Source organism: Buceros rhinoceros, unplaced genomic scaffold (assembly GCF_000710305.1).
Source record: "Buceros rhinoceros silvestris isolate BGI_N320 unplaced genomic scaffold, ASM71030v1 scaffold2788, whole genome shotgun sequence".
NCBI lineage: Eukaryota > Metazoa > Chordata > Aves > Bucerotiformes > Bucerotidae > Buceros > Buceros rhinoceros.
Window position 1 is genome coordinate 48,075 of NW_010428406.1, and position 24,219 is coordinate 72,293.

General features: G+C 39.0%; 1 protein-coding gene across 1 annotated transcript in view; it reads left to right on the forward strand.

The window, feature by feature from the left end:
• The window catches only part of PLEKHA7 (pleckstrin homology domain containing, family A member 7), an 83,169-nt gene that overhangs the window by 17,992 nt on the left and 40,958 nt on the right, over nucleotides 1-24,219 (forward strand). The window contains exons 2-3 of the mRNA XM_010142239.1: nucleotides 15,463-15,546; nucleotides 23,352-23,463. Coding sequence (XP_010140541.1) covers nucleotides 15,463-15,546; nucleotides 23,352-23,463 — 196 coding nt within the window. The remainder of the gene's footprint in view (nucleotides 1-15,462; nucleotides 15,547-23,351; nucleotides 23,464-24,219) is intronic.

Sequence of the window (24,219 nt, forward strand, 5' to 3'; positions counted from 1 at the left end):
AGTGGAAAATGTTGTTAAGAAAGATGGAGGTGGGTGCTTCTTGAGCTTCGGATGGTATTTTTTGAAATACAGTGTATGTCTCTGCAGCCTGTCTGCTTCTAATTTAGGATTTCTTTGGTGAGCAGAGTGGTATGACAGGCTGGTTGGACTGAAAGGAGACTGAGTGAAAATCCTGCTTGGAGGTGAATAGTTTAGTGAGGTTGGGGGCGGGAGAGCCTGGAGCACTATGTTATAATATTTTATTATTCACAAAATAATACTGTAAATACAGGCCCTGAGAAAATTTAAGATGTAAAGTTTTCTACGAGTCTGTCTGTTATGGAGATTGCAGTAGAAGTGGTGTTGTGAAGGCTGAGCTGAGAATCCGATTTTAATTATTTCCTGATAAATCTTCTAATTGATACCATTGAGATTTAGTTTGTAGAAACAACTACTAGTCCTAATGCCCCACATTCAGCATTCTGAATATTTGCATTTTAAAAAATCTGCTCATTTGGAATCTCATCGGTCAGTTAATACTTCATTTTTTTATTCTTGAATTTATGAATATATAGTGATCTTGATTGTAAAAGTTTTATAATTATATATGAATATAACACATATGGTTATAATATGATTATAATATGGTTATACATGTTATTGTGTGAAGAGGAGGACAGGATATTTCTTTGGAGAGCTGGGATTACCTGTACTTCCAGCCCCAGGGACCAGTTGAGAGCTCAAGAAACAGAAGAGATTATCTCAGCTGTAGAGGATTAGGAAACAAGGAAAATCTCAGTAGCGCTTGTATGACTTTCTTGAATTGCTGGAGTTTGTTTCGCCTAAGGGAAGGTCCTGTGAAGCGACGGGTTGCAATGCCACGTGCCTACTGAAGGACATATAATTTCTGGTCTTTGGTGGTTTTAGGTAGTAGTTGTCTCTGAGCTCTAATGATAGTTTTCCTGTAGTAGAACCAGAACTCTCATGAACATTTGTCTTCTTCCTCAGGGAATTCAATTTTGTTATGGGCCTTTGGCATTTTGCAGCGCTGTACACATCCTTTTCCTCTCTCCTTGCATGTACTGTTCCTTACTGCTCCTGCCTCCTCGCACTGCAGGATAGCATAACGTGAAGAGCAGATAAAATTTAAGATCTCTAGCTGTCTTGAAAGTGTTGTGAGAAGAATTTGTGGAACACCTAGTTTATGTACTATACCTGGATGCTTTTATCAAGTATAGGAAATCTTGAGCAATCTAGAATACAAATTTTCGTTGACAATATGTGGAGCCAATCCATGTTGAGTGAACCTTGGTCAAAATACGTTTTAAATAAACAGGTTAAGGGAAATGATTCTACCCCTCCACTCTGCTCTCGTGAGACCCTACCTGGAGTACTGTGTTCAGCTCTGGGGCTTCTAGGATAAGACAGACAGGGACTTGTTTTAGCAGGTCTAGACAAGACTATGAAGATGATCAGGCAACTGGAGCACCTCCCCTGTCTGGAAAGTCTGAGAGAGTAGGGGTTGTTCAGCATGAAGAAAAGGATCCAGGGAGACCTTATAGCGCCTTCCAGTACTTAGAGGGTCCACAGGAAAGCTGTGGAGAGACTCTTTATCAGAGAGTGTCGTGACAGGATGAGGAGTAACTGTTTTAACATTTAAAGAGGGTAGATTAAGATTAGATATTAGGAAGAAATTCTTTCCTATGAGGGTGGTGGGACACTGGCACAGGTTGCCCAGAGAAGATGTGGGTGCCCCGTTCCTGAAAGTGTTCAAGGCCATGTTGGGCTTTGAGGATCCTGATCCTAGTGGGAGGTGTCCCTGCCCATGGCAGGGGGCTTGACCTAGGAGATCTTTAAGGGTCCTTCTGACCCAAACCGATTTACAATGCTATTGTTCTCTGAGAATTCCATTGGAGTGACATTACTTCCTCTATGGGCATCCCATTGCTTTGACTGAAGACAATCCTAATAGAATCCAGGTGAAGTGAAATGTGTGGCCTCTAGCTTAGCAGTATACCAATTGTGGAGCTGCACTGGTGCTGGAAGCGTGTAATGCTGTAATTATCTTATGGATTGAGGTAGTTTGGGTCTACAGTAGCTTTTTAATAATTACATAAGGTGACAATTGACAATCTATACTTCTGATATTTTAATTGGCCCTTTTACCCATTCTGCCAAATACATGGACATGTCAATTCTACAGACATGTAATGAGGTCAGGTTGTATAAACTATTAATGCAACTTCAAGAACAGTCCTGAAAAAGTTCAGTTATTCCCTTGTATTTATTTATGATTGGCTTATTAACGATTTAATGAAAGAAATCTTCAAGTTTGGTTTTTCTCTTCTGCTGGTAAGCAGTTCGAAAACTGGCATTTTGCAGTGTCTTTGGTACATGCCACTTGGTATTAGGTGTTTCCAAAAATAGTTGATGTTATGTGTCGTTTGTATGGATTTTATTTTTTTTATTTTTCTCTAAAGAATCTGCTCTTAACTGTAGCAAGAAATAGCTTTAAAATGGGAATGCAGTCCTTATATTTGTAGGGTGGTTTTGGTTTTTGGTTTTGGGTTTTTTTTTTTGTGGGTTGGGTAAGGGAACACCTGACTTTCTTCTGCCTTCAGATAAACTTCCAGCAAAGACTCTGAAGAAACATAACATGATTCTTAGTCCTGCTGTCAGGGTTATTTTTTTGTTTTCTCCAACAACTCTTCAATTCACAGCAAAGTACCTGACTGATTGCTTGTTGTTGTCCTTCCCTGCAGGGCAAGCTGACTAATCAGAAACCCTAGTGTTGGAACTTCCATCAATTACAGTGTTTATTTGCTTTAGATAGTGTTACTTAAAACAAAAATATAACTATTTCCAAGTAGCACTCCAGTGGGATTTTTTTCTTCCCACAGTAACTCTCAATTGTCATCCTCTAATGTACCAACAAAACAGCTTCCGTGTCTGTTTTCTGGTTCTCATGCAGATAAAATGTACATTCCTGTTGACAGAAATATTTGAAGGTGAAACCAGGTATGTGGGTGTGTAAGGTATGTAGGACCAGACGTTTCAAGGTGATAAAAAGTTTTTGAGCTGCGTTTTTTAATGTCTGAAGGCTACAGAGTGTTACTCAGCACCCTGTTCATGTCAGAATAATGTGCAATATGCACATGGTATTTGCAGAATTTGTGACCTGTCTGAGGATAGTTAAATCCAGAGACAGTAAAACTTAGTCATGATGAATAACATCAAAGTCCCAGAATGCTGGATATAAAACAAAATCTAGAACACAGAATCCAGAACAAGACACTTACTGTATTTTTCCTAGAGAGCTGCTTCTTATTCAGAAATTGGCACTTTCCCTCCTTTTATTCTGATTTGACAGTAATTTGCATTACATTGTAGTCTTTCTAGTGTTGTACTTTGAGATGAGTGAATATTGCCACTCATCTCTTCAGGAAATTAACCTGCTGTACCTGGATGAATCAAGGTGTAGCAACTAGGAGGTACCTAACTGAGCAGGAAGATTTTGATTAAGTAGCATAGGAAAATGAATCTGGGAGTGAGTTTGGTTTTGGAGATGCAAGTTTTCAGATGGCATTGATTGGTTCAGTTTTGAAGAACTTCACCTGCGACTTAATCTTGCCAGATAATTTTGCTAAACTTGATTTCTGTGTATTGCAGCTCATTAGGCTTTATTATGTTTGTGCAGAATTGCGTCCTGGTTTATGGTGTGTTACCTCACAGCTGTGAAAAAATACACTAGTATAAAAGTGTAACTGCTTCTCCCGACACCCGTACACTTAGGATTTGAAGTGAAAAGAGTAACTGATGTAGCCAAAATGTTGTCTTCAGAATAAATATGATTTTATGTTGCATATAAATATTTTAAAGAACAAAACTCTATGCACTGGAAGAGATTTTCTGTAAAACTGTAAGCAATTAAACTTGAAAGGCTGCAATGTGTCCTGTTTAGCTAGTTTCGGGAGTTCCAGCCTGCTCTCGCATCCAGAGTTTGCTGGAATTCTTTGGGAAGGTCAAGGTAGTCCCTTCTACTCTTGAAAAGCCACAGTGTTTTTATTGTATGTACTGCAGTAGCACCTGGAAAGCTGCAAATAAGGTTAAGACTCAAAATTGTTAGGGACCTTTCCTCTCTTTTGAAAGACTTAAATACTGGTCAAACGAGGGTTTACAAAATAGGACAACTCAACAAGGTCATACAAGAAATCTGTTTCAGAGCTAAGACCTGAATCCTGAACTCCCAAATCCCAGTGTAGTAGTGTTGAAACTATTAACTTTTTTTATCTGCTAATGATGCAGATAAACTTACTGCACTTACAGGTTTTGCAAATTTAGCTGCTTCTTTTTCTTTCCTTGTAGGAGGAAGAACCCCCTTCCTCTGCAAGGGCACATTTCCAAGTCCTGATCAAGTATCTGAACTAGCTGAAACGTTACCGTTCAATGAATTCAGATTGTTTCAATTTTATAATGCAAAACTGATGAATATAACCTCAAAGCAGAATCACTCTGTGAGTCAGTGATGACTTATTTGGCAAAAGTCGGTCACTCTGAAGTTGTACACTTTTCTGTGCTACTTGAAGATTTATTTTTTTTTTAAAGGAATATGATTGCAGTGTCTATAAAGTTTTAGAAATAAGCATAATTTGTTGGTCACATTATTAGAATTAAGTAAGTATGGGCAGCAAATGTTCAGAGTTATGATTCATGACCTTGGTAAGTTCCAGTAGCTGATTGGGAAAATTAAAATAGAAATTAATCTGCTTCTGTAATTAATATGTTTCTGTATGCAGAACATAAGGAGTCATTATGAGGAAATAATGTGAGGTTTGTGCAGTCCCTGTTCTCTAAAGAGGAGTTGTTTCCTATTGGGAATTTTTTTTTTTTTCTGTAATCAGAGACAGTCCCAGAGAAGGTGGATGTGGCAGTCTCGGCTAACCAGCTTCCCAACAAGAGGTGGGGATCTTTTCCCTCTTTTGTTGGAGGTTATTGCTATAAGCTACAGCTTTTCCTTGAGCACGCAGAACTCATGCACAAGAACGAGACCAAGTGAGTAGCTGTACAGACAAATTATTCTGCTCTTTGTAACTACTTAAGAAAGTTTGAATAAGAGTAATTTTACATAGTAATTTTACGGTAGTACGATGTGAAAAGCAAATAAACATAAGTGCATTTTATGAAGTTAAAGCTAAAAATTTGTAATGTATTGTGGCACACTGTCCAAGAAGGGAGAAATAAATCTTAGCTTTGGTTTTGATTGCTGTAATGTCAACTGTAGTTTTGTGTAGGAGGGGAAGATCACAAGAGTTCTTGAGAGAATGCTTTCAGTGTTAGTGTGTGGTGGTGCTTTAATTGTACAGAATAGTCAGTATGTAAAAAAAACCAAAAAAACCCCAGAACAAACACATAAAAATAACCCCTGAAACAACTGAATCTTCTTTTGCAAATAATTAAATTGCTAGATTATACATTTATCTAAGCGTTTTTAAAACATTGTGCATTTTCTTTCACTGGTCAATTAAAATGCAACTAAAAAAGCACTAAAAGCATGAAAAGGTACTGTGCTGCTCGTAATCCTCTCGATCAAATATATATGTATATAAGACTCATCATGTTGCACTTGGGGTTTTTTTGCATTTTAGAAGTTAGTTATTGAATAAAACTATTTTTACTCAAGTGCTGGTCCGAACTTATGTGGAGTGTCTGGCTCTGCTCACTCGTGCTTTGGAGCACTTTGTTTTTGACCTTGCTGCATCTGAAGGGGAAAAATCCTTTTAATTCCCTGAATAGTGAAGGACTATTTAATACCTGGGATTACAAAGATATGTTAAGTGGAAGATGCACATTTTCTGAAGGCATTCTGTCATTGTATGTATTGTTAAATAATTACCTAAAGAGCAAATATTATTTCATGTGAAGTTACTTCACCTTCATAGCTGCCAAGTTTCAGTCACGTGCTTGAGAGACTTGCTTGGCATTCAAAGGACTTAATGCAGGATCTGAAGAACTTTTTGGAATTTCTTTCAATCTCTAATCCTGCCAGCGCTCCCTATCCTCACCCCAGGCTTCCACAGCAATGTGAGAGCTTGCCTGCTGCTGGATGCTCTGACTTCAGCGTAGCCCTCGCCCGTGCGTTGCTGACCGGAGGAAAGCCAGCTGAGCAGAGATGTGAGCTGGAGCACCCCCCAAGTGGTGCTTATTGGACAGCAGCGGTGGGGGTTTGAGGTCAGGACGTGAACCAGAGTGGGACTGTCCTCCTGGGTTGCTCTCCAGTTCAGGAAGGCGGCAGAGAACTAATGCTTGCGTCTCACAGGTGAGAGGTGGGTAATACTGTAGATCCTCTGGCTAAGGTCCTTCTGAAGGACATAACTTCCCTGATATTCAGGTGAGTTAGCTCTGTTGTGGAGCTGCGTAGGCTGTGAAAACCCTGGCGATAAAGCAGTGGCAGCAGTGCCGTTGTGCTCTTGGAGGTGTTACCTGCATTGGCTTCACGATGGTGAGAACGGAGTGCTCGGGTGGGGGCTACAGGATGAGAACCAGACACAGCGGCTGTAACATGCTGCTCAAGTGGTGCAGGAGGAATGTAGCTGATAGCTCCACTATATATAGTAACGGACGAAGAGCTGTCTTTTGGCCGGATTTTGCTGCAGCCTGACTCCCTGAACCAAACTTAAGGAGCCTGATTTCATCTGTTTTGGCTGTTATTTCTGGCTGTTGACTTCCAGGCTTATTGTGAAAGGTGTAGTTGCTTCATCCTCCCAGTTACTGTGAAAAAACAGTCTTCATGTGTTTAAGGAAGGAGTTTTCATCCTTCCCAGAGGGGTAATGTGGTTTCCCACAGTCTAATTCAGAGCTGGTTTTGAAGATGTGTGCTGTCCCCAGATGACTGCATGCTCTCCAATAATGCATATTGATGTTTGCTGATCTAAATGAAACCTCCAAACCACTTCATAGAAAACCAGCAAAGTAGTTTTAAAAATGCGTTTGCTAGCTGAAGCTATTTTTGAGATGGAAAGAATGAAAATGTCTTTCTTTATACATTCCTTGTGCTATTTTCCTTAGTCACTAGACCTTCATATTGTCATCAGTTGTGTCTACTGGAGGCTGTTGCTGAGCTGGCTGATTGGGCACTGTTAACATGTCTACTTGGTGACAGCAGGAAAGCGCACGTTTCTTCCATGGCCGGGTTCTTTCCAGTGCCACTCTTCTCACAGCTCTGATTGATTGTATTTTATTCTCAAATTTTCACCTTCTGATAGTGCAGTGTGGTGGTTCCGAAATTAAACACAGAATGTCACTATATGAGAGTTTTCTTAAATTTGATTTATGTTTGGTTCACATACTTAGACATTCAAGACACTTAAACAGCATAATTTATGCCGGTAATGTAAATTGTTTTTAACCCATTGCTGTAGGTTATACTGTGATTTGACATGCTTTGATTACGTAGTGGTGTGTTTGGGGGTTGGCGAGGAGGCGCTGGATGACCGAAAGGAATTGCCTTCTTTCTGCAGAATTAGTTCATTGGTTTGTGTTTAGCAAAGAAAATTCTGATATTACACACACCAAAATGGTTCATTGTCCAAACGGTTTGCTTGGGTTGCTGTATTGAGTGAAACAATGAGTATTAAAAGCAGAAAAGTTTTAGAGATTGGAATTGTTTAGTACAATGTTGAAATTCTTAATTTTTTTATTATTTTGTTGTATAAAGCTTGTATAGTAGTGTTGTATATATTTTAGTATATTTCCGTTCTATAGGTGCCTACAGCAGTATTTCTGTGGTTGTTTGGAAGTATCTTTGGAGTTTCGTTGCTTGGCTGACTTGAGACCACTGAGTATTTCTACACCTCTGTGAGAATGAGTTGGCTCTAGGTTATTTCTTCGAGCAAGCTATCAACAACTGATATAGCTATAAATCATTCCACCACCACCCCTTCTTTTTTATGCTGAAGAGCTTTTTGTTGAGTTAAAAAGACATTTCTGGATAATTTATAAGCTCTGTCCGTATTCTAAAAGGAGAATCTTCCATGTGTGTTTTACAGTTACAATCCCTTAAATATTACTCTGGAATTAGTTTTAGGCTATGAATCATAGTGGATTACTATACAGTGAGTAGCTTGTACAATGGAAACATTTGGATAAACAACATTTTACAAAGTTTTATCTGCTTCATAGCGTTGGCCTCAGAACCTTTATATGAGGTATGAAAGCGTGTGATTAACACACTAACTCATAATACTGTATTGATGGATGTGATTTTTAGTTTGTTTTTTAAAAATATACTACTGTCTGACAGTATAAACAACTCTTTTCTGAAATCACTGTGAAATATTTGGGAAAGGGGGGGGAAAACTCTCTGGGCAGCCCATTCCAGTACTTTACCGTCCTTATGATACATCTTCGTATCCTCAAGGTGCAAAGCTTCTCCTACATACAGTCTGAAGCTTCCTTGTTTCAGTCTCTGCCTGCTCTCTCTCTTATTCCCATCATGTACCGCTGTGAAGAGCCTTCTCGATTTCCTCCTTGCAGGAGGCTGCTGGTAGGTCATGCTGAAGCTGTCATTTCTCCACACTGAACAAGTCCGGCTCCCTCAGCCTTTCCTCACAGAGCAGCTGCTCCTGACCATCTTGGTACCCCTCTGCTGAACTTGCTTCAGTTTATCGATGCCTTGCCTGTGTGAGGAGGTCCAAAATTGAATGTAGTATGCTGGACTGTGGCTCCGAGAGAACTAGATGGATACCAGCTGTAATTCTTTCATTCTGTCTTGGACACTTGTGATTTTGTAAGAAAATAGTGTTTGATTTAAACTTCATTCCCATGGTATAGGCTGTGGAAAAGTGTTTTCGTTTTAAGGAAAGGGGAAAAGGCAGTGTGATTCCGCATCGTCCAAGGACACACACAGCAGCCCAGCAAGGTCTCACTCTGCAGTGGTGTTCTCTGATAATCACTTTTTTATATTACACATTAAATTCAATGAATAATAAATCAGACGTGCATTTTTCTTAAGAAGTTGAAATCTGTCTTTGACATTAAAAAGCCAGTGAAGAAAAAATGTTTGGAGGTATGTGTCTTAACGTGGCAGAGAAATAAGGTTTTGAAAGCTGTTTTATTCAGTTTTTTATAGCTCTTGTATTAAATTGTTTCAGCTTTCTGCACTCTGTGGCTTGTTAGATAAAAGCTGGATGCTGGAAAACTTGTATTTGCTTTTGTATTTAGAAGAATGTGGATTGTCATGTCTATTATTGTGTAAGTCTTTGCATCAAAGTAGAATATGTTCAAATAGGACTGCTGAGGGTTTTCAGCCTCCGCTGGTAAATTCATATGCTCTGCATATGAACATCTCTTGTGTTTTAACCACTTTTGTTATGACTTAAAATTTGAGATATGTATAATATTTTTGTGAAACTCTTCAATTAAACATTTTTCCCAAAATAGTATGCTTATATGGCAGTGCTTGTTGGATGGTTTCTCCTTGACTCTTCGAATGCTGGTCGACACTGGAATTGGAGGGTATACTGCTTTTACCAGTCAGGATCACCTGAGTATCTTCAAATATTTTAGTGGGAAAGAAAGGAACGGCCTTAAGTGAATTCCAAGTCTGAATCAGGATGATGTAATACAATAATGTGATCTTCTACCTTTCTAACTTAATTTTGCTGTGATCAGAGATCAGGCTGATGATCAAGAGGACTGAAAATATCTGTAGTGATTCTGTGGCACATTAGCTTACCATTGATTTATTACATCTGTTCTGAAAAGAATGTTCATTAACAACAAAATCTTTCCTGCCGATATTACTGTTGCATGGTATAAATTATCTTTTGTAGTTCATTAAGACAGAAAAAAAAATGGACTCACTTCCCAATAACTTTGCAGTTCCCCTCTAATCTCATTAGTGAGCTAGGCAGAAGGAAGGACACTACCTGAGAGCATGACTGGCCTTTTACTGTTAGTTGCAAGCTTTTAGAAGGAAAAGTGAAAATATGGTGTAATCAGATGCCGTGCCTGCTGTCCCCTTAGCTGTCTTCATGAGCACAGGCTCTTGTGTTGACTGGATGTAGTCACAGACATAGCTGCTCAGGGTGGTTATAGAATTGTGTTCTAGGTAACTAAACACTTACGAATTCTCAGGGTGATGGTCTAAGGACGATGTGAGATTTGAGAGAAGCACTTGTACTTTATTCATTGGTTAACATGCTAATTAAACTGTATGAGAGGGTGACATTTTGAAAGTCTCTGGGACACCGATTACAGTGGAGCAAGGATTTTAACCACTACTCTGAGGAAACGTTCTGCTATTTTAAGCTGTGGATAAAGTTCCGTAACTTGAAAAGATGGGTTTTGTGTGTGTCCAGCTTGTAGTGGGTGCTATTGCTTGTGTAATACAATTAGTTGGTATTGTTCCTAATTCTTCCAGATTATGTCTGTATTACACTGCATTTTTCTTCCAGTTATATTATCTGCAGAACTTTGGTGGCACTGATTTTCTTGGACTATTCATTGCACTATTCTAACCAATTCTAAAAGCTACTATCTAGAATGTAGACAGAAGGCAATGCTGGAGCTATTTTGAAGCTATTGATGTATTTCAGAAATATGCAGTGAAATAAACCACGCCTGGCTGTTTGCCTGGTGAGATACAAGCACTTTCTCCTGGTTTGGCGTAACAACTCTCCAGCTGACCAGCAGTTCTTCACTGTGAGAGTTCTGCTGCACCCCACACCAGTAACTCTCCCATAAGTGGGTGCTCACCTGTAACTGTCATCTCGATTTGGGGTATTTGACATAAAGATGTTCAAGCTTAGCTGGTCTTGCAGGTTAGCGTAAATGAGTCAGCCTACATGGAAAATAAATCCTGTAGAAATGTCTCGTAATAATTTCTAGGACGGTCTTTCCAATGACAACATGAATTATTCTTACAACTTATAAATTTGTTGCTAATGGGATGTAGACTCAATCAGTAGTTGATTCACATGTTTTAATGCTCATCTGCCTGGGCATTTAAATTACTCTCGAGGCAATCTATAAACTTACTTGACTTCAAATGAAAGGTCATCAGCATCAGTCATGTCCAGAAGTTAATTATTAAAACTTGGCTTCGACTCAAATACAAAATGAACTGAAAGCAAAAAAAAAAAAAAAAAGGGGTGTGTGTGAAGTAATGTTAATTATGATTTCTGTGAAAGGATCCATGCAGGCAAAAGTGCCTGCCTCTGGCAGCTGTCCTGTAGGCTTGGAGACTGTACTGCAGCGGGGTGGGTTTCCTGTGTGTAAACGGGGTAATCTAGGTGAGGTTAGTGCAGACCAGTGACAGCAGTGTTACATGGACAGACTTGCTTAATCAATACCTGAGAAGTGTTGTAGGCTGCATTCTGATGGCAACAGCAAGGTACTATCAAGGGATATAGGTGTCTGTCTGTCTGTGCTCCCAGCCGCGCAGCAGGTCATAAACAACACCCCGCTTGTAAGGTTACCAGGTTCCACCCCTGAAGCCAGGGCCGATGTAGAAGTTACACTAGGGGCTGCAGCAGCATGCTGTCACATGTGGCTCGCGTTAGCCAGGTGTATTAACTCCGTTTACATCCCAAAGATCCTGAGTCTTTCTAACCTGCTGTAGTACACCGGTCCTAAGACAGTGGGTGACTGTCAGTTCTTAGGTTGGCAAATGCCCTGAAACGATAGCGTTTGTGTTACGGTGCCTAATTACAAAGAACCAGGATTTTGCGTGTTTTCATACTTGCTTTGGTTTCATAGTTCTGTGTATTAGTGATTATACAAAATCAGAATGATATAGAACTGTTGAAATTAAATGAAGAATTGCTGGGAAAAACGCTATTATTTATCACAGAAAATTTGCAATGTTACTAGAAAAGTTAACTTGGCATTTCAAATGTGTAGTGTTGTTTAACACCAGTTAGAGTGTTCAGAATTCACACGGTGAAGCTTCAGAAGCCTTTCCTTGGTTTATTGGGGGTATTAAGTCTTCCTCTAGTGAAAAAAGAATAAAAGAGACATGAAGAGTGGAGCAGCCTAACGTGTCCTTTTCATTAAGGCTCATTTATTGTGCCTGTTATACATGGTGACTCCTGGACAATAGAAACATGTTCAGCAGTTTCTCTTTGGAGGAAATACAGGTGATTAACTACGAGAGGCTTGGTTAGCTGATGTGTCTGGAGAGCAGCTGTGCCACGTCTTCTCTTAGTCTGTGCTGAGAAAGGAAGGAGAACTTTCAGTGCAGCAAGTTTACTAGATCACTCTCACTGGAGGTGTTATTGTTATCAATGTTGTGTAAACAGATATTACTGCCAGCAAATTTTTAAACAACACACGACAAGAACAACAAAAAATCGTGATCTAAATCCAAAAATCTGTTACAATTTCATTCTAATCAAAACAAACTACTGCTAATATTCTTGAAATACATATATTTAATTACTGGAAGCTTCAAAGTTATTGCAAGAAGTAAGTGGTACTTGCAGCGAAAGGTGGAGGGGGCAGCAGAGAATGGCAGAACAGTATAACCTGGGTTGGAAGGAACCTCTGAGCCCATCAGATCCAGCCCCTCCTGTTCAGAGCCAGGCCAGCTTCAAAGCTAGGTCCACAAAATTCGGTTTAGTTGCTTAGGGCCTTATGGCCATATTTTGGATGTTCCCAAGGATGGAGATTCCACAGCTGTGCTAGGCAACTTCTCCAAGTGCTTGACTGCTCTCATTGTGGACAAATACCTCCTTGCTACCCAATTCCTTGTTGCAAGACATTAGCCATCTGTTGTATAGGGTGTTTTGAATAGTATTGGTTTCTCCTAATGAGTCTTATGAGGCAAAGCACTTAAACTCTCACTTTTCACATTCAAATAAACCACCGTGTTCTGCAAAACTTAACTGTTAGTGACAGTGGTTTAACATTTCTCTCTTCCCAGTCAGGTCCTGAGTATTGACACTGCAGATAAGTGGGAAGTTTTGGTTTTGTATGCCCTTGCCTTGTCCATGAAATTGCTGCTTTATGTAGTAATGGAATCCTTCTGTTTCTCTGCTCTTACTATTTGAAGTGCAAAACTTGTCCCAAAATGCAATTGCTCAGATATTTAAGAAGTGTTTACTTGCCAGTGGAAACTTCTACTATTAGCAGGTAACATTTAGTCTATTAGTAATGGACTTGCTCTTTAATTACAGCAAGAGGTCTAATTCGTCTTCTAAAGGCCTGGTGAATTTATTTTATGGCAAATAATAAAACGTTTCTAAAAGCGCTAGTATAGTATAATGGGTAACTTCATTTCCTGAATAACCCTGGAGCACTTCTGGAACAGAGTCGCTTTTCTTAGTCTTAATTGTGGAGTGAGTTATTAATGACTGGAAGTCTGCAGATCAGAACTTGTTGACAGTTTGTCTGTCCTTGGAGAATTAAAGCTGACAAGGTACTTTCATTTTTAAAGCTAACAATGTACCTGCTTTTTTGTTAGTAGTCCTAGCCTAAGTATCAAAGGTTAATCGGACTGCTTCAGTCCTGATTTGAAAGGAAAGACTTTTAGCTTAAAACTGGACTGTGTGACAGACATGGAGTTTAATTGTTATAATTTATTTATTATTTTCTTTGAAAACATCTGCGAGTTGCTATTTGTTTCTTGGGGTGTATACCCAAAATTGGAATGTAAACTCATGTAAAAGCGCTTCTTTAGGAAACAACAGTCCTCAGTCCTTTTGTGAGAAAAAGCTCATGGTTGCTTTGTAGTTGTTAGCACTGCAGGCTTACTGGAAATGCTGTCTCCTAATCTCTGATTTCATGGGAAAACCGAAGAGTTAGACACTGCAGAGGTACTTGATTAACCCACGTCTGCAGCAGAGGTCAGTTCTCACCAGTCTAGGGAGTGAATGCTGTCGCTGGTGCGGTGGGGTGGTGATGGCCTAAATGTGCTGGTCACAATTTTTAACGGCTGTGGGGCTTGAATTTTTGTAATGGGCAAGGCTGGAAAAAGTTCTTGTGGTGTAAGAGAAGTTGTCACAGCTTTCAGGTTAGCATTGAAAATGTTATTTATGTTGGTGCCTTATATACGTCATCTTGTATATTGAGGAAGGGGTGAAAAGTTTGTAAGACAGAAAAGATCCTTTGCCATTTGTGGTCCAAGTGGGATTTAGTGTGAGATGTTGGTGGGTTTGGTTGTGGGTGGGTTGGTTTGGGTTTTGTTGTTGGTTGGTTGGGGTTTTTTGCTTGTTTTTTTGGGGGGTGTTATTTTTTTTTGTGGTGGTGTTTTTTTGGTTTGTTTGTTTTAAATCAAGGCATGTCCCGAGATATTTACATCTGAATGCTGTAGATGCACGAGCTGTTTGATTTTTAGGTGTTCTTTACAGAAAGGGTATTAACATTTTGCTGCATTTGATGGGAATTCGAGTTTTGGATGTTGTGTACCTAAATACCATTAACTAAACCCATAAAAATTCAAGACCTTAAATAAGAGAGCTCTTGGTTTATTAGTCTTGAATTTTAAGGCTCCCTAACAGCATGTCAGCTGCAACCTTTCTAAATCTGAAATAAGATCTTAATTTCTTATTTCTTTAAGATTTCTGATTTTTATAGATTGCTGCTTTGGACATGGCTGCAGAATAAGGGGCTTAGTAGGTACGAGATGCTCTAGAAATTGTCTTGTGTTTTCTATACAGTTAATTCAAATGATCTGCTTTGGGAAGGAGGGAAGACTACCAGTTTATCTTGAAATAAGCTTTCTTCGTGCCGTATTTTTGCATTGTATAAGTACAGTTACAGAAATAAAACAACTGTTGTTAATGGATAGCAGTATTTCACAGAGAGGAGCAAAACATCTAGGTTATACTCAGAGGGGAAAGGTGATAGAAAATCTCAATTTTAGTTCAGCTGAAATGAAAGATTAAATTATTTTGGTTTATATAGGCCATGCAGCTGAACAGCTATATATGACCCTCTGCATGTACGTGTGAAGAAAAATCATTGAAGAAATTACACAGTAGAGGAAAAAAAAGCATGCAACAATTGGCTTCCTCAAAATCTCTCTCTGTGATCTCATTAAATATTACAAATGGTGTAAAATGTTCCAACAGCAATTTAAATTGTTTTACTGGTTCTCTTCTGTGAAATTTGCAGAAATACAAACCAGTCATTTATGCTGTGTAATTTCTGTGTTATGTTTAAATACCCTGTTAACAGTCAGCTGCAAATAATCATAAGTACAAGTGCATCTCCCTAAGGAAAGGATTGGAACATTTAAAACATTAACCTGTTTAATAATTAAGTGGTACAGTGTGCCAGTGGCAAAATCAACAAGAATGCAGGAAGGAGCTGAAAACATTTCTGGCTTCACAAGTACCTAGGAAGTGTGTTTGGTGTCTGGAGTAGCAGCAGCAAAGCATCAATACAAACAGTTCTGCCTTTTAGAGATCATAGATATATTTTTCTGAGTTTAGCAATATTAATTTATTTTTTCTTTTTCTTTTTCTTTTTTTTTCCTTTCAGCCATAATCAGCAGACCACGTCATTTAGACATCCTGTGACAGGACAGGTTTCTCCAGAAAATATTGAATTTATTTTGCAAGAAGAGTAAGTAGTTTTATACCCACATCAAGAGATCTAAAACAGTAACACATGTGCCTGCAGTAGTTTAGTAGTTTGACAGTTCTTCTGGTATTGTAGCAAAAATGTCACAGAGCTGGTTTATGCTTAAAAATTTACTTCTCATTGTGTTAGTATGTTTTTGAATCTAGCACTGTTCAACGTTAGAGCTTTGGAGAAAATCTTTACCAAATCTTTAAAATCAAACAAACATAAACCCCCTAAAATAAACAAACAAAACAGTAATATAAATAGGATACTTAAATAATAATGCTTTAGCCTTAAAGAAGTACCAAATATACAGAACAAACGGGAGCAAACGGGAAGGTTTGTGCTGAAATTGAAATACACAAAGTATTATTAGCTTCCGTTGTAATTCTTTGTTTTTCTAATGTTTGAGATTGTCTACATTCCCTGTCTTGGGCTGGTATTTACTAAAAAAAATTTTGGTTAGGCATTCTTCAATGTATTCTAGAGAAGAAGAATCATACATATTCGTTTCCAAGGGGGGACAAAAAAAAAAGAAAAAAAAAGAAGAAGAAATGTGTGTGTTCACACCAGTGTATCTGGGCACGTCTTTGGATCACTCCCTGTTTCACTGTAGGTTTTAACTACTCCTGTAGTCTTTGCTGTGTGCTACATTGCTTCTGGAATCCCTTCTGTAATGGGATGACCTCCCTAGAGCAGAGGGATATCTTCCACAGAGCAGAGGGATATCTTCCCTAGACAGAGTCTAGGAGAAAGTCCTACATCACTTCTAAAACCACTCCAATGGACAGGGGAATGGAACACCACCAGATAGCTTTTCTTTTTCCAGCCAGGTCTTCCAGCACTCCGTTGTCACAGAGGCTGGGCACCAGGCTGCATGTACTGGTTTGTATGGCTGCCCGCATGATTCTAAACACTTCATGTTCCAAATTATGTGGCATTTAATTTGCTTTACATTTAATTTAAAGCAGTAGATCATTAAGAAAAATGGAGCCTTGGGGGCAGGGCTTCTAGGAGTCTGAGGCGTTTCTGGCAGGGTCTCCTATTGAGGATTGGAGAGGAAAGAAGTAGATCGTGACTATACAGCCCTCTGCTTCAGAGCTCCTGGTACAGCCCTGAGAAGTGCTCCCATATGGTTTAAAAAACAGATCAACCAACCAGAGTCAACAATAGCACCAAAACGCCAACAAACCCCCCAGCTAAATAGCTGCCCTCCCCCTAGCCCACAGCAAATCCAAGGGCCAGTTCTGTGTTCAGGCCCCTGCCGAGAACCAGCATGAAATAGAACGTTGAACCTATTTTGCAGTATGCACGAAGGGTCTGGGAGATACATGCTGTGGGATACTACTGAGCTGGGGGTCACCCCAGCTGTTACATGGGGGTGTGCTGTGCAGGGGGGGATTGGCTCCGTACAGGTATGTAAACGCTGCTCCAAGTCACTGGGTGAGGAGAGTGACAGGCATCTTGCAGTGGAGCCCATCTCAAAGACAATAGGACAGCAGTGCATCTGTGTGCCAACTTCCAGCCGTCAACTGATGTTTATTTCATCTGTTGTAAAGGTTCCATCAAAGTTAATATAAAACGGATATAATGTTTGTAGCGACTGCTCAGGAAAGTGTGTTTGCAAGAACGTTTTTCTAATCTTTATTACTGGCCTGAAGTACATACAGAGTGTTTTTCATAGTCAGTTAAAATTGCTTTGAAGATGTCATTTGCCAGTGTGTGAGATGCTCGGATTTCCTTAGTTTTGTATCACTCCTGTGCGGTAACCTGGTTCTACGTGGATGCTGTTCATCGTGGTCCCATCTGAGTTCCTGCCTGATGACGCTGTTGACATCAAAGGAGCTGTTAGCACCTTTCTGCCTTGAGGCCCAAGAATAGTGAGGGGGCTGTGCTGGGCTTGCAGCTCTTTTCCCTCAGGCATCAGGGCTTGGTATGGAATCAGTGTTGTTGATTGTGAATTAGTTTGGAATCAGTGTCTCCTGCGATGAAATAACTTTCACAAACAGGACACAGTCATAAGGATAGTTTCTGGGTTTGCATGGCCTGGGGAGATGTTCCATCATGGGATCCTTTTAACTAAGAGTACTTACTCTGTAGCTGAAGAATCGTCTCTGAAGTAGGAGCACTCTTAAGGGTTTTGTAAAAGGCAATTTGTGCTGTTAGTTATTACTTACGGGTTGATTTTAATTTAAGATCAGGGCCCAAGCCAGGAGTTGTCCACAGACGTGGACTGGGAGCTAGTGGGGAGACGTAAGCATAAACTCAGTCGGGCTGCAACAAATGTACCTATTAAAAGGATGCATTTAATATCAGAAAAATAATTTACAGTAAACTAGAGATGATGAATATATGGTCTGCTCTGGCCATTTCTCATCCAGGAAGTAATGAAGGCAAGAAGATTTGAAAAGAAGTTTTGGAAAATTATGTCAATAAGTGATGAAATGCTAACTTGATTATGAGTCGGATATGATCCAGACACCCTTGCCTCACTTGATCAAATGAGAACTGAGTACTTGCAGTAGGAGGCTGAGACGGTATTTCACTAGTCTTTTTCCAAGGCATTTCCCCTTTTAAACAATATCACATCAATTTTGCATTTTAAGCCAAATCTGATTTCCTCAACTCCATTGTAACTGGAGGGTAAAAACAAAGCATTGCCTGGAACCTGTAACTTTTGAATTATGTTATCTTTTCATCCTTATCCTATTCCTTCTTCCTAAAGAAGATTTTCTTTTTTTTTGAGAAATAGTGATTGATAAGTCTGTATTTCTTAACCCATTTTTAGCTGAGACCGCTGTCAAATCCCCACCTCTTACTGTGGTTTTCCAAGCTTAGCAGCTTTGGTAACTTAGTTCTGTACCTTCCACAAGCCCTGCCTGAGAGCTAGCTCCTATCCATATGATGCCTTTAGAGTTGGGTTCTTTCTGATGGAGATAGAGATTGGTTATAGATGAGTGCAGTATTCAGCATATGAACTCATTGCCTTTTATAATAATTTAATTGTAATTTTTTTCTCTATTCCTTTCCTAATAATCCTTATCATACTTTGGCTGCTGCTACTCATTGTACTAAGATTTGTAAATATCCTTTCTTCAGATTGCCTGTGTTGTTCTGAGCGATAAAAACTGTAGAGGTGTTTTTAATTTCTTACTCCTTTGAATCAGTTTTCTGTTGTTGACACTAAATTTGGTCTAGCATCTTATCACATGGTTGTTCATATCTGAAGTTGATTTTTCTATCTCTTCCTTTCAGTATTTCAGTTTTTATCCAGAGTAATTTTTGTCCTCTATTGACTTGAACACCTCTAAATAATTTGATACTCCTGGCTGTATAGAAATTCTCTCTGGTAACCCCCCTTCATTTCACAACTGTCTCGATTTCTGCACTTTACTTTCTTGTTTTTAATAAACCCTTAATCGACAAAGGGACCTTTCCTAAACAACCAGTAAAAAATTACTATTAATGGTAAGGCTAATAGACAGGTGTTAGATCAGGTTCAACCACATCATCATGCACGCATTTCGCTGATAGAATTACTTAGGACAGATGCACGTAATGTTTAGATTTTCTCTCTTACCTTTCTTTAAGTAACAGTTATTGTAATAACTGTATACAGAAAGGAAGAAGCAGACACTTACAGCCATACATATCTAATTGTATGTGTGGCTAAACACCAGTAGTTGTGTGTTAGAGGCTTTCAGTTTGTGATCGTATGTTTGCAAATGAGAAGATAGTACTTCAAAGTAAAAAAAGGTAAGACTTGAACATAAATGTAGAAATATAGAAAAAAAAAAAATAGTGTGCTTATTCCAATGACTGTTGCCCTCTTTTTTGCCCGTTTTTTTGTGCAAGTGATAAAGCCTGTGTATCACCTCTAGGGAGAGAGCAGTCTTAGTTTGGTTACTATAGCAGCAAAAATATCAGGTGGAGAGAGAGCAGGAAACCCAAACAACACCAAAATAAATATCTGCAATGTTTACTTGTATAGAAATACTAGGACAGCTGATGTTTTTATCTAGCTGAAGAGGGGATTTATTAGTACTCAAACTAGATTGACAAGACGTTACCGCATCATATTTGGTTCCAGCAAAATAAATTCTTAAGTTGCTAGTATGAATGTGGATCTTCTAAGTTATGAAATCTTTACAACCCTTTAGAGAAAAGGAGTGTGTTTTCTCGTGAGTATTGCACTTTTAATATGGGCTGCTGGTGTCATAATTCCTTTTTGTCATTGTTGTTCAGTGGTTCTTTTTTAATAAACCAAATACTGGCCATGTAATTCTTTTAGCTGGTAAATGTGATTTCTGTAGACGTAGTAGCACTGTTTAAGTAGAGCAGGGAGTTGCTTGACAGGTGATATTATACAGAGTGTTGTTTTCAAGTATTTTGAAAAGATTTGCAAGGTCTTGGAGCTCCGAATGTACACCCTCCAGTTCTGCATGTGTGAGCACGCACCTGGGGGAGGCAGTAGGAAAACTATCCTCAAAACAGACAAAAAATGCCACCTTGAAGTCAGAGTGGACTATCCTGGGTAACAGGTATTATCAAACATCTTTGGTAATAGTGATTTCGAACTGATGTTTCTGAATACACAGAGTTAATGCTGTAATAACTCATTTTAAAGATGAATATGAAAATACTATTAGGAGAGTGTTAATTCCATTGACATGCTTGGATGTTTCTCTATTTCTACATATTCTGCATATTTTTACTTGCTTTTACTAACAGACTGAGAATATTAATTAGCTATTAAGAGTCTTGAATACTTGAGTTTCATTAAGCTCTGATTTGATGCAACAAATCTCTTTTATCCATGAAATACTATATACAAATACTTCAAGTTTCAATATTGTTTGGTGTTTTCTGTTACATCTCAAGTACAGAAAGTTTGGATCATTGGTGACTTTTTTTAGGAGAACAATAATGTATTTTCTCTTTGGAGTTACTGTCTCTTTTGCTGGCTATTTGAGTTCTTCCACACGACAACAATTTCACATTTTTTAAAACCTATTTTTCTCCTTGTGATTTTGAAGTTCGCCATTAATCTTGGTACTACTGTAAAAGGAAAGCTTGATTTATTGTCCATGTTCACTTTCAGTAGCAAGTGGAAGAGAAATTGCTAAATGGCCATAAATGCTTAGAAATTATGCATTTTTCATTCTGTATCACATTGTGATTTTCTGGTAGTGATTGTCTTGTTAAATAGGTAAATTTTATCTTCCTCAGTAGGTCGTCTAAATTTTTTTTTTCTTTTAAGTGCAGTATGTTTAACCTACTGTGAAACAGTATCATGGAATGGTTTGGGTCGGAAGGGACCTTTAAAGGTCATCTAGTCCAACCCGCCTGCAGTGAGCAGGGACATCTGCAACTAGATGCCCCAAGGTCCAACCTGACCTGGAATGTTTCCAGGGATGGGGCAGCTACCACCTCTCTGGGCAGCCTGTGCCAGTGTCTCACCATGTTCGTTGTGGAATAGGAAAATTGTGTTGTATCTTATGGAATAGTGAAATTCTGTTCAATCTGAGTTGAATTTCACTATTAAAACCATTTCTCTGTGATTATTTCTCTTTCAATATTAATGGTTTTATTGGAAAAAATAATTCCAATTTGTCGAAATGCCAATTTTATTTTTCATTTTTATCTTTCCTGAAAAAGTTACGTCTGTGAAATAGCTACTCTCTAAAATGAAGAAAGCATAATCTGATCAGATTACCTGTAGTCTGGAAAGCCTACAGATTTTCTGAACCTGTATGCTATGTGCACTCTCCTCTTTCCTCCCTCCTCATCCCAGTGAGTATCTGGGACAATATTGTGCTGCCATCCTACAGGATAAAACTCAGTAGTTTGTGGTGTGAAGAATTCTAATCTCAAAGGAAGAGAGAAATTTTCTGTTTTCTAAGGCCAAACATTTCCTTGAATGTGTTTTGTTTTCTAGCGATTAATTTCTAGAGGCCACCTTAGTGACATCAAATCTGAGACTTTAGGCTCATTTTGAGGTAGCACGAAAAAACACTGTCACATCTCTTGTTAGTGTTCCTCCCTCACTGAAATACCTACTGTCAGTTTAGTTGCCTCAAACAGCTAAATGGAACCTTTTTGATACGTAAATATTGGGAAGAGGCAAGTAAGATGCAGGCACATTGTAAGTCTGCGTTTTCTACCCATTTTGAATTTTATGGAGTGCAAAGGGAACGAGTTAGAACAGAGTCAAAAGCAAGTAATAAAACTATCTGGTCAACAGAAATAGCTTAGTTAGACAGCGTCACATATGAGAGGTGTCTTAATCTGCTCTTTACAGAAACTGGATGTTCTAAAGCGTAATGAATGCTGAAGTAGGCTACCTGGCCCCTAAGAGGTAAGGCGGATTGACTCAAACTGGTGTGATGAAGCTCTCATGCATTCAAGGCTGGCCAGGGAGTTTAGGGACTTGCTGTAGTTGGTTCTCATGTCTTGGACCTGAACTTGTCTATAAAAGCTAGAAAGAAGAGATTTCTGCCAGATAAGCAAGGCGTAAAGGAAATGGTATCAAAGTTGTGTTACTTCCCTGCAAGCTTAATGGGAACTGAGTGGTCACAAATGGAAGGATGTGCTTTCCCTAACACCAAATCAACTATAAAAGCTTTTGGACAGGTAATTGCTCAGGTTGTAACTGAGGAAGAGCAGTGGTGGCAAACACCTTGTCCTCAGTTAAACCCTGCGCAAAATCTTCTTTATGCTTATGAGTGGTAACTGCTCAGAATCTCTCTGTTTTCTGTTGCATTCCGAATTGGATTGAATTTCAGTGGTAGTAACAGTAATGTTTGGTGTGGCTTCTGTGTCGTTGTCTTTTTTTTTTTTTTTTTTTTTTATTTACTATATGGCTTTAGTGGCTTATTGAGATGGGGAAAGGAAAATCAGAGGTTGTTAATGATTTGTTTTATATTTTCCGATGTGAATGTATTGCTACTTGTTCCTAAAATAAAATGTGCTAAACTATATTTCTAGTGATTTTTGAAAATACCACCCGTGGGTTTAATTCTCAAGTTGGTGTTGAGCTTTGCTGCTGAGAATTCCCTTCACAACCTGCATATGGGTTCCCACAGGGTTTTGCTCTTCCGTTTATTCTCTTATTTCTTCATCTGGGTAGCTGAATTCTTAATTTTTGAACAGGTTTTTATGGTAGAAGTGATACCACCTATGCTTTAAATGGTGTCTGCATCTGAGCTAGTTATCAAGATTTCTTGAATCTTAATATGACTCAAGTTATTTATTTCTAACAATATCTGCCATGAATTGCACCATTTCACCTAAAAGGTATTTTAATAATTCATATTGTGGTATGAATCATATTTTGGGCAGATTCAAAGATCTAAATTAAGTCAGTGAAAGATTTAACAGTAGTCTAGTCTCACACTGATTTTAAATAAGTGGTGCTGACTCCTCCCCTCCCCAGTACTGGCTCTTTCACGTGTTTGCAGCCAAGCTTCTAAACCGGGCACAATTTGGTTTCTCTGCGTTAGCCTTATCTACTCTGACTGGCCTTTGTTGTAGCTTGATTCTCTGCTGCGTTTGCAGACAGTTTGGCAGGTTTCTTCCTCCTGATACATGGACAAATACCGATCACCAGATGTCTCTGACAGCATCGGCTTGAGAAATACCTCAAGTCGAAATAATAGGGCTGATGCAAAGGAGGTAGCAGATACATTGGAAATGTTTGACTAGCCTGTCATTCATTCACTCACTGCGAATCTTAAACATAAAAAGGTGAAGCTGACTGTTGGAAACAATATGCTTTAAATTATCTGTTTTTGTTTGTTTTCCAGACAGAATTCATCTATGTCCAAGCAACAAATAAACCAAAGACCTTCAAGCATGGTCAGTGAAACGTCCACTGCAGTAACTACATCTGCTGTTGATACGAAACCTGGCTCTAAGGTAAAGGGAAAAGGCTATTGTTTCAGCGAACTTCACTTGCTTTAAATCCAACACTCTTAATGCTGATTTTAATAGGGACATGGGTTTAGCCTAGAAGCCTAATAACTTACCTCAAAGAAGGGGTAGTATCTTCTACCCAAGCAAAAACGTTTTTACAGGAGCACCGTATACCCACATGATAGCGTTGAATGATGATTCAAAAAACAGGGATTACTGTGATGCGGAAAGTTTGAGAGGCTTCTTAAGAATGGAAGTAACTGTATGTACTACTGGTATTCCAGAAAGTCTTTTGATAGTCCAGCGTACATGGCAAACAGTGCTGCAGAATACCAGGGACTGTCATACGCAGGTCTTACTTTTCTATGAAACCTTACTGCTCCTCCTCCTCTTAGTAACAGCTTAGATCCATCTTTGCCATCGCTGTAGTGCACAAACAGTCCAGACACCAAGTTTACACACAGAATGTGTGATAACAACTTCCAGGGCCACCCACATGCTAGAAGCTAGTTCACTGGAGATGTCAGAACTGCACAGGTGAGGGCAACGCTCTTTCCATCACAGTTTGGAGAATATTAGAATCACCTTCTAAAACTTCAGTTGTTCTGTTTTTGGTCTCTGCTTCTATTTTGTTTGCAGTCCAGTGTAAGTGTGGGCACAAATGCTTCTGGCAGGCTCCCAGCTGTGGCGTTTTTTAATACATGGCAGCTTTAGACTTTGAGTGGAGCTCTCATAGAGGGCTTGCCTGTGCCTTTCCTC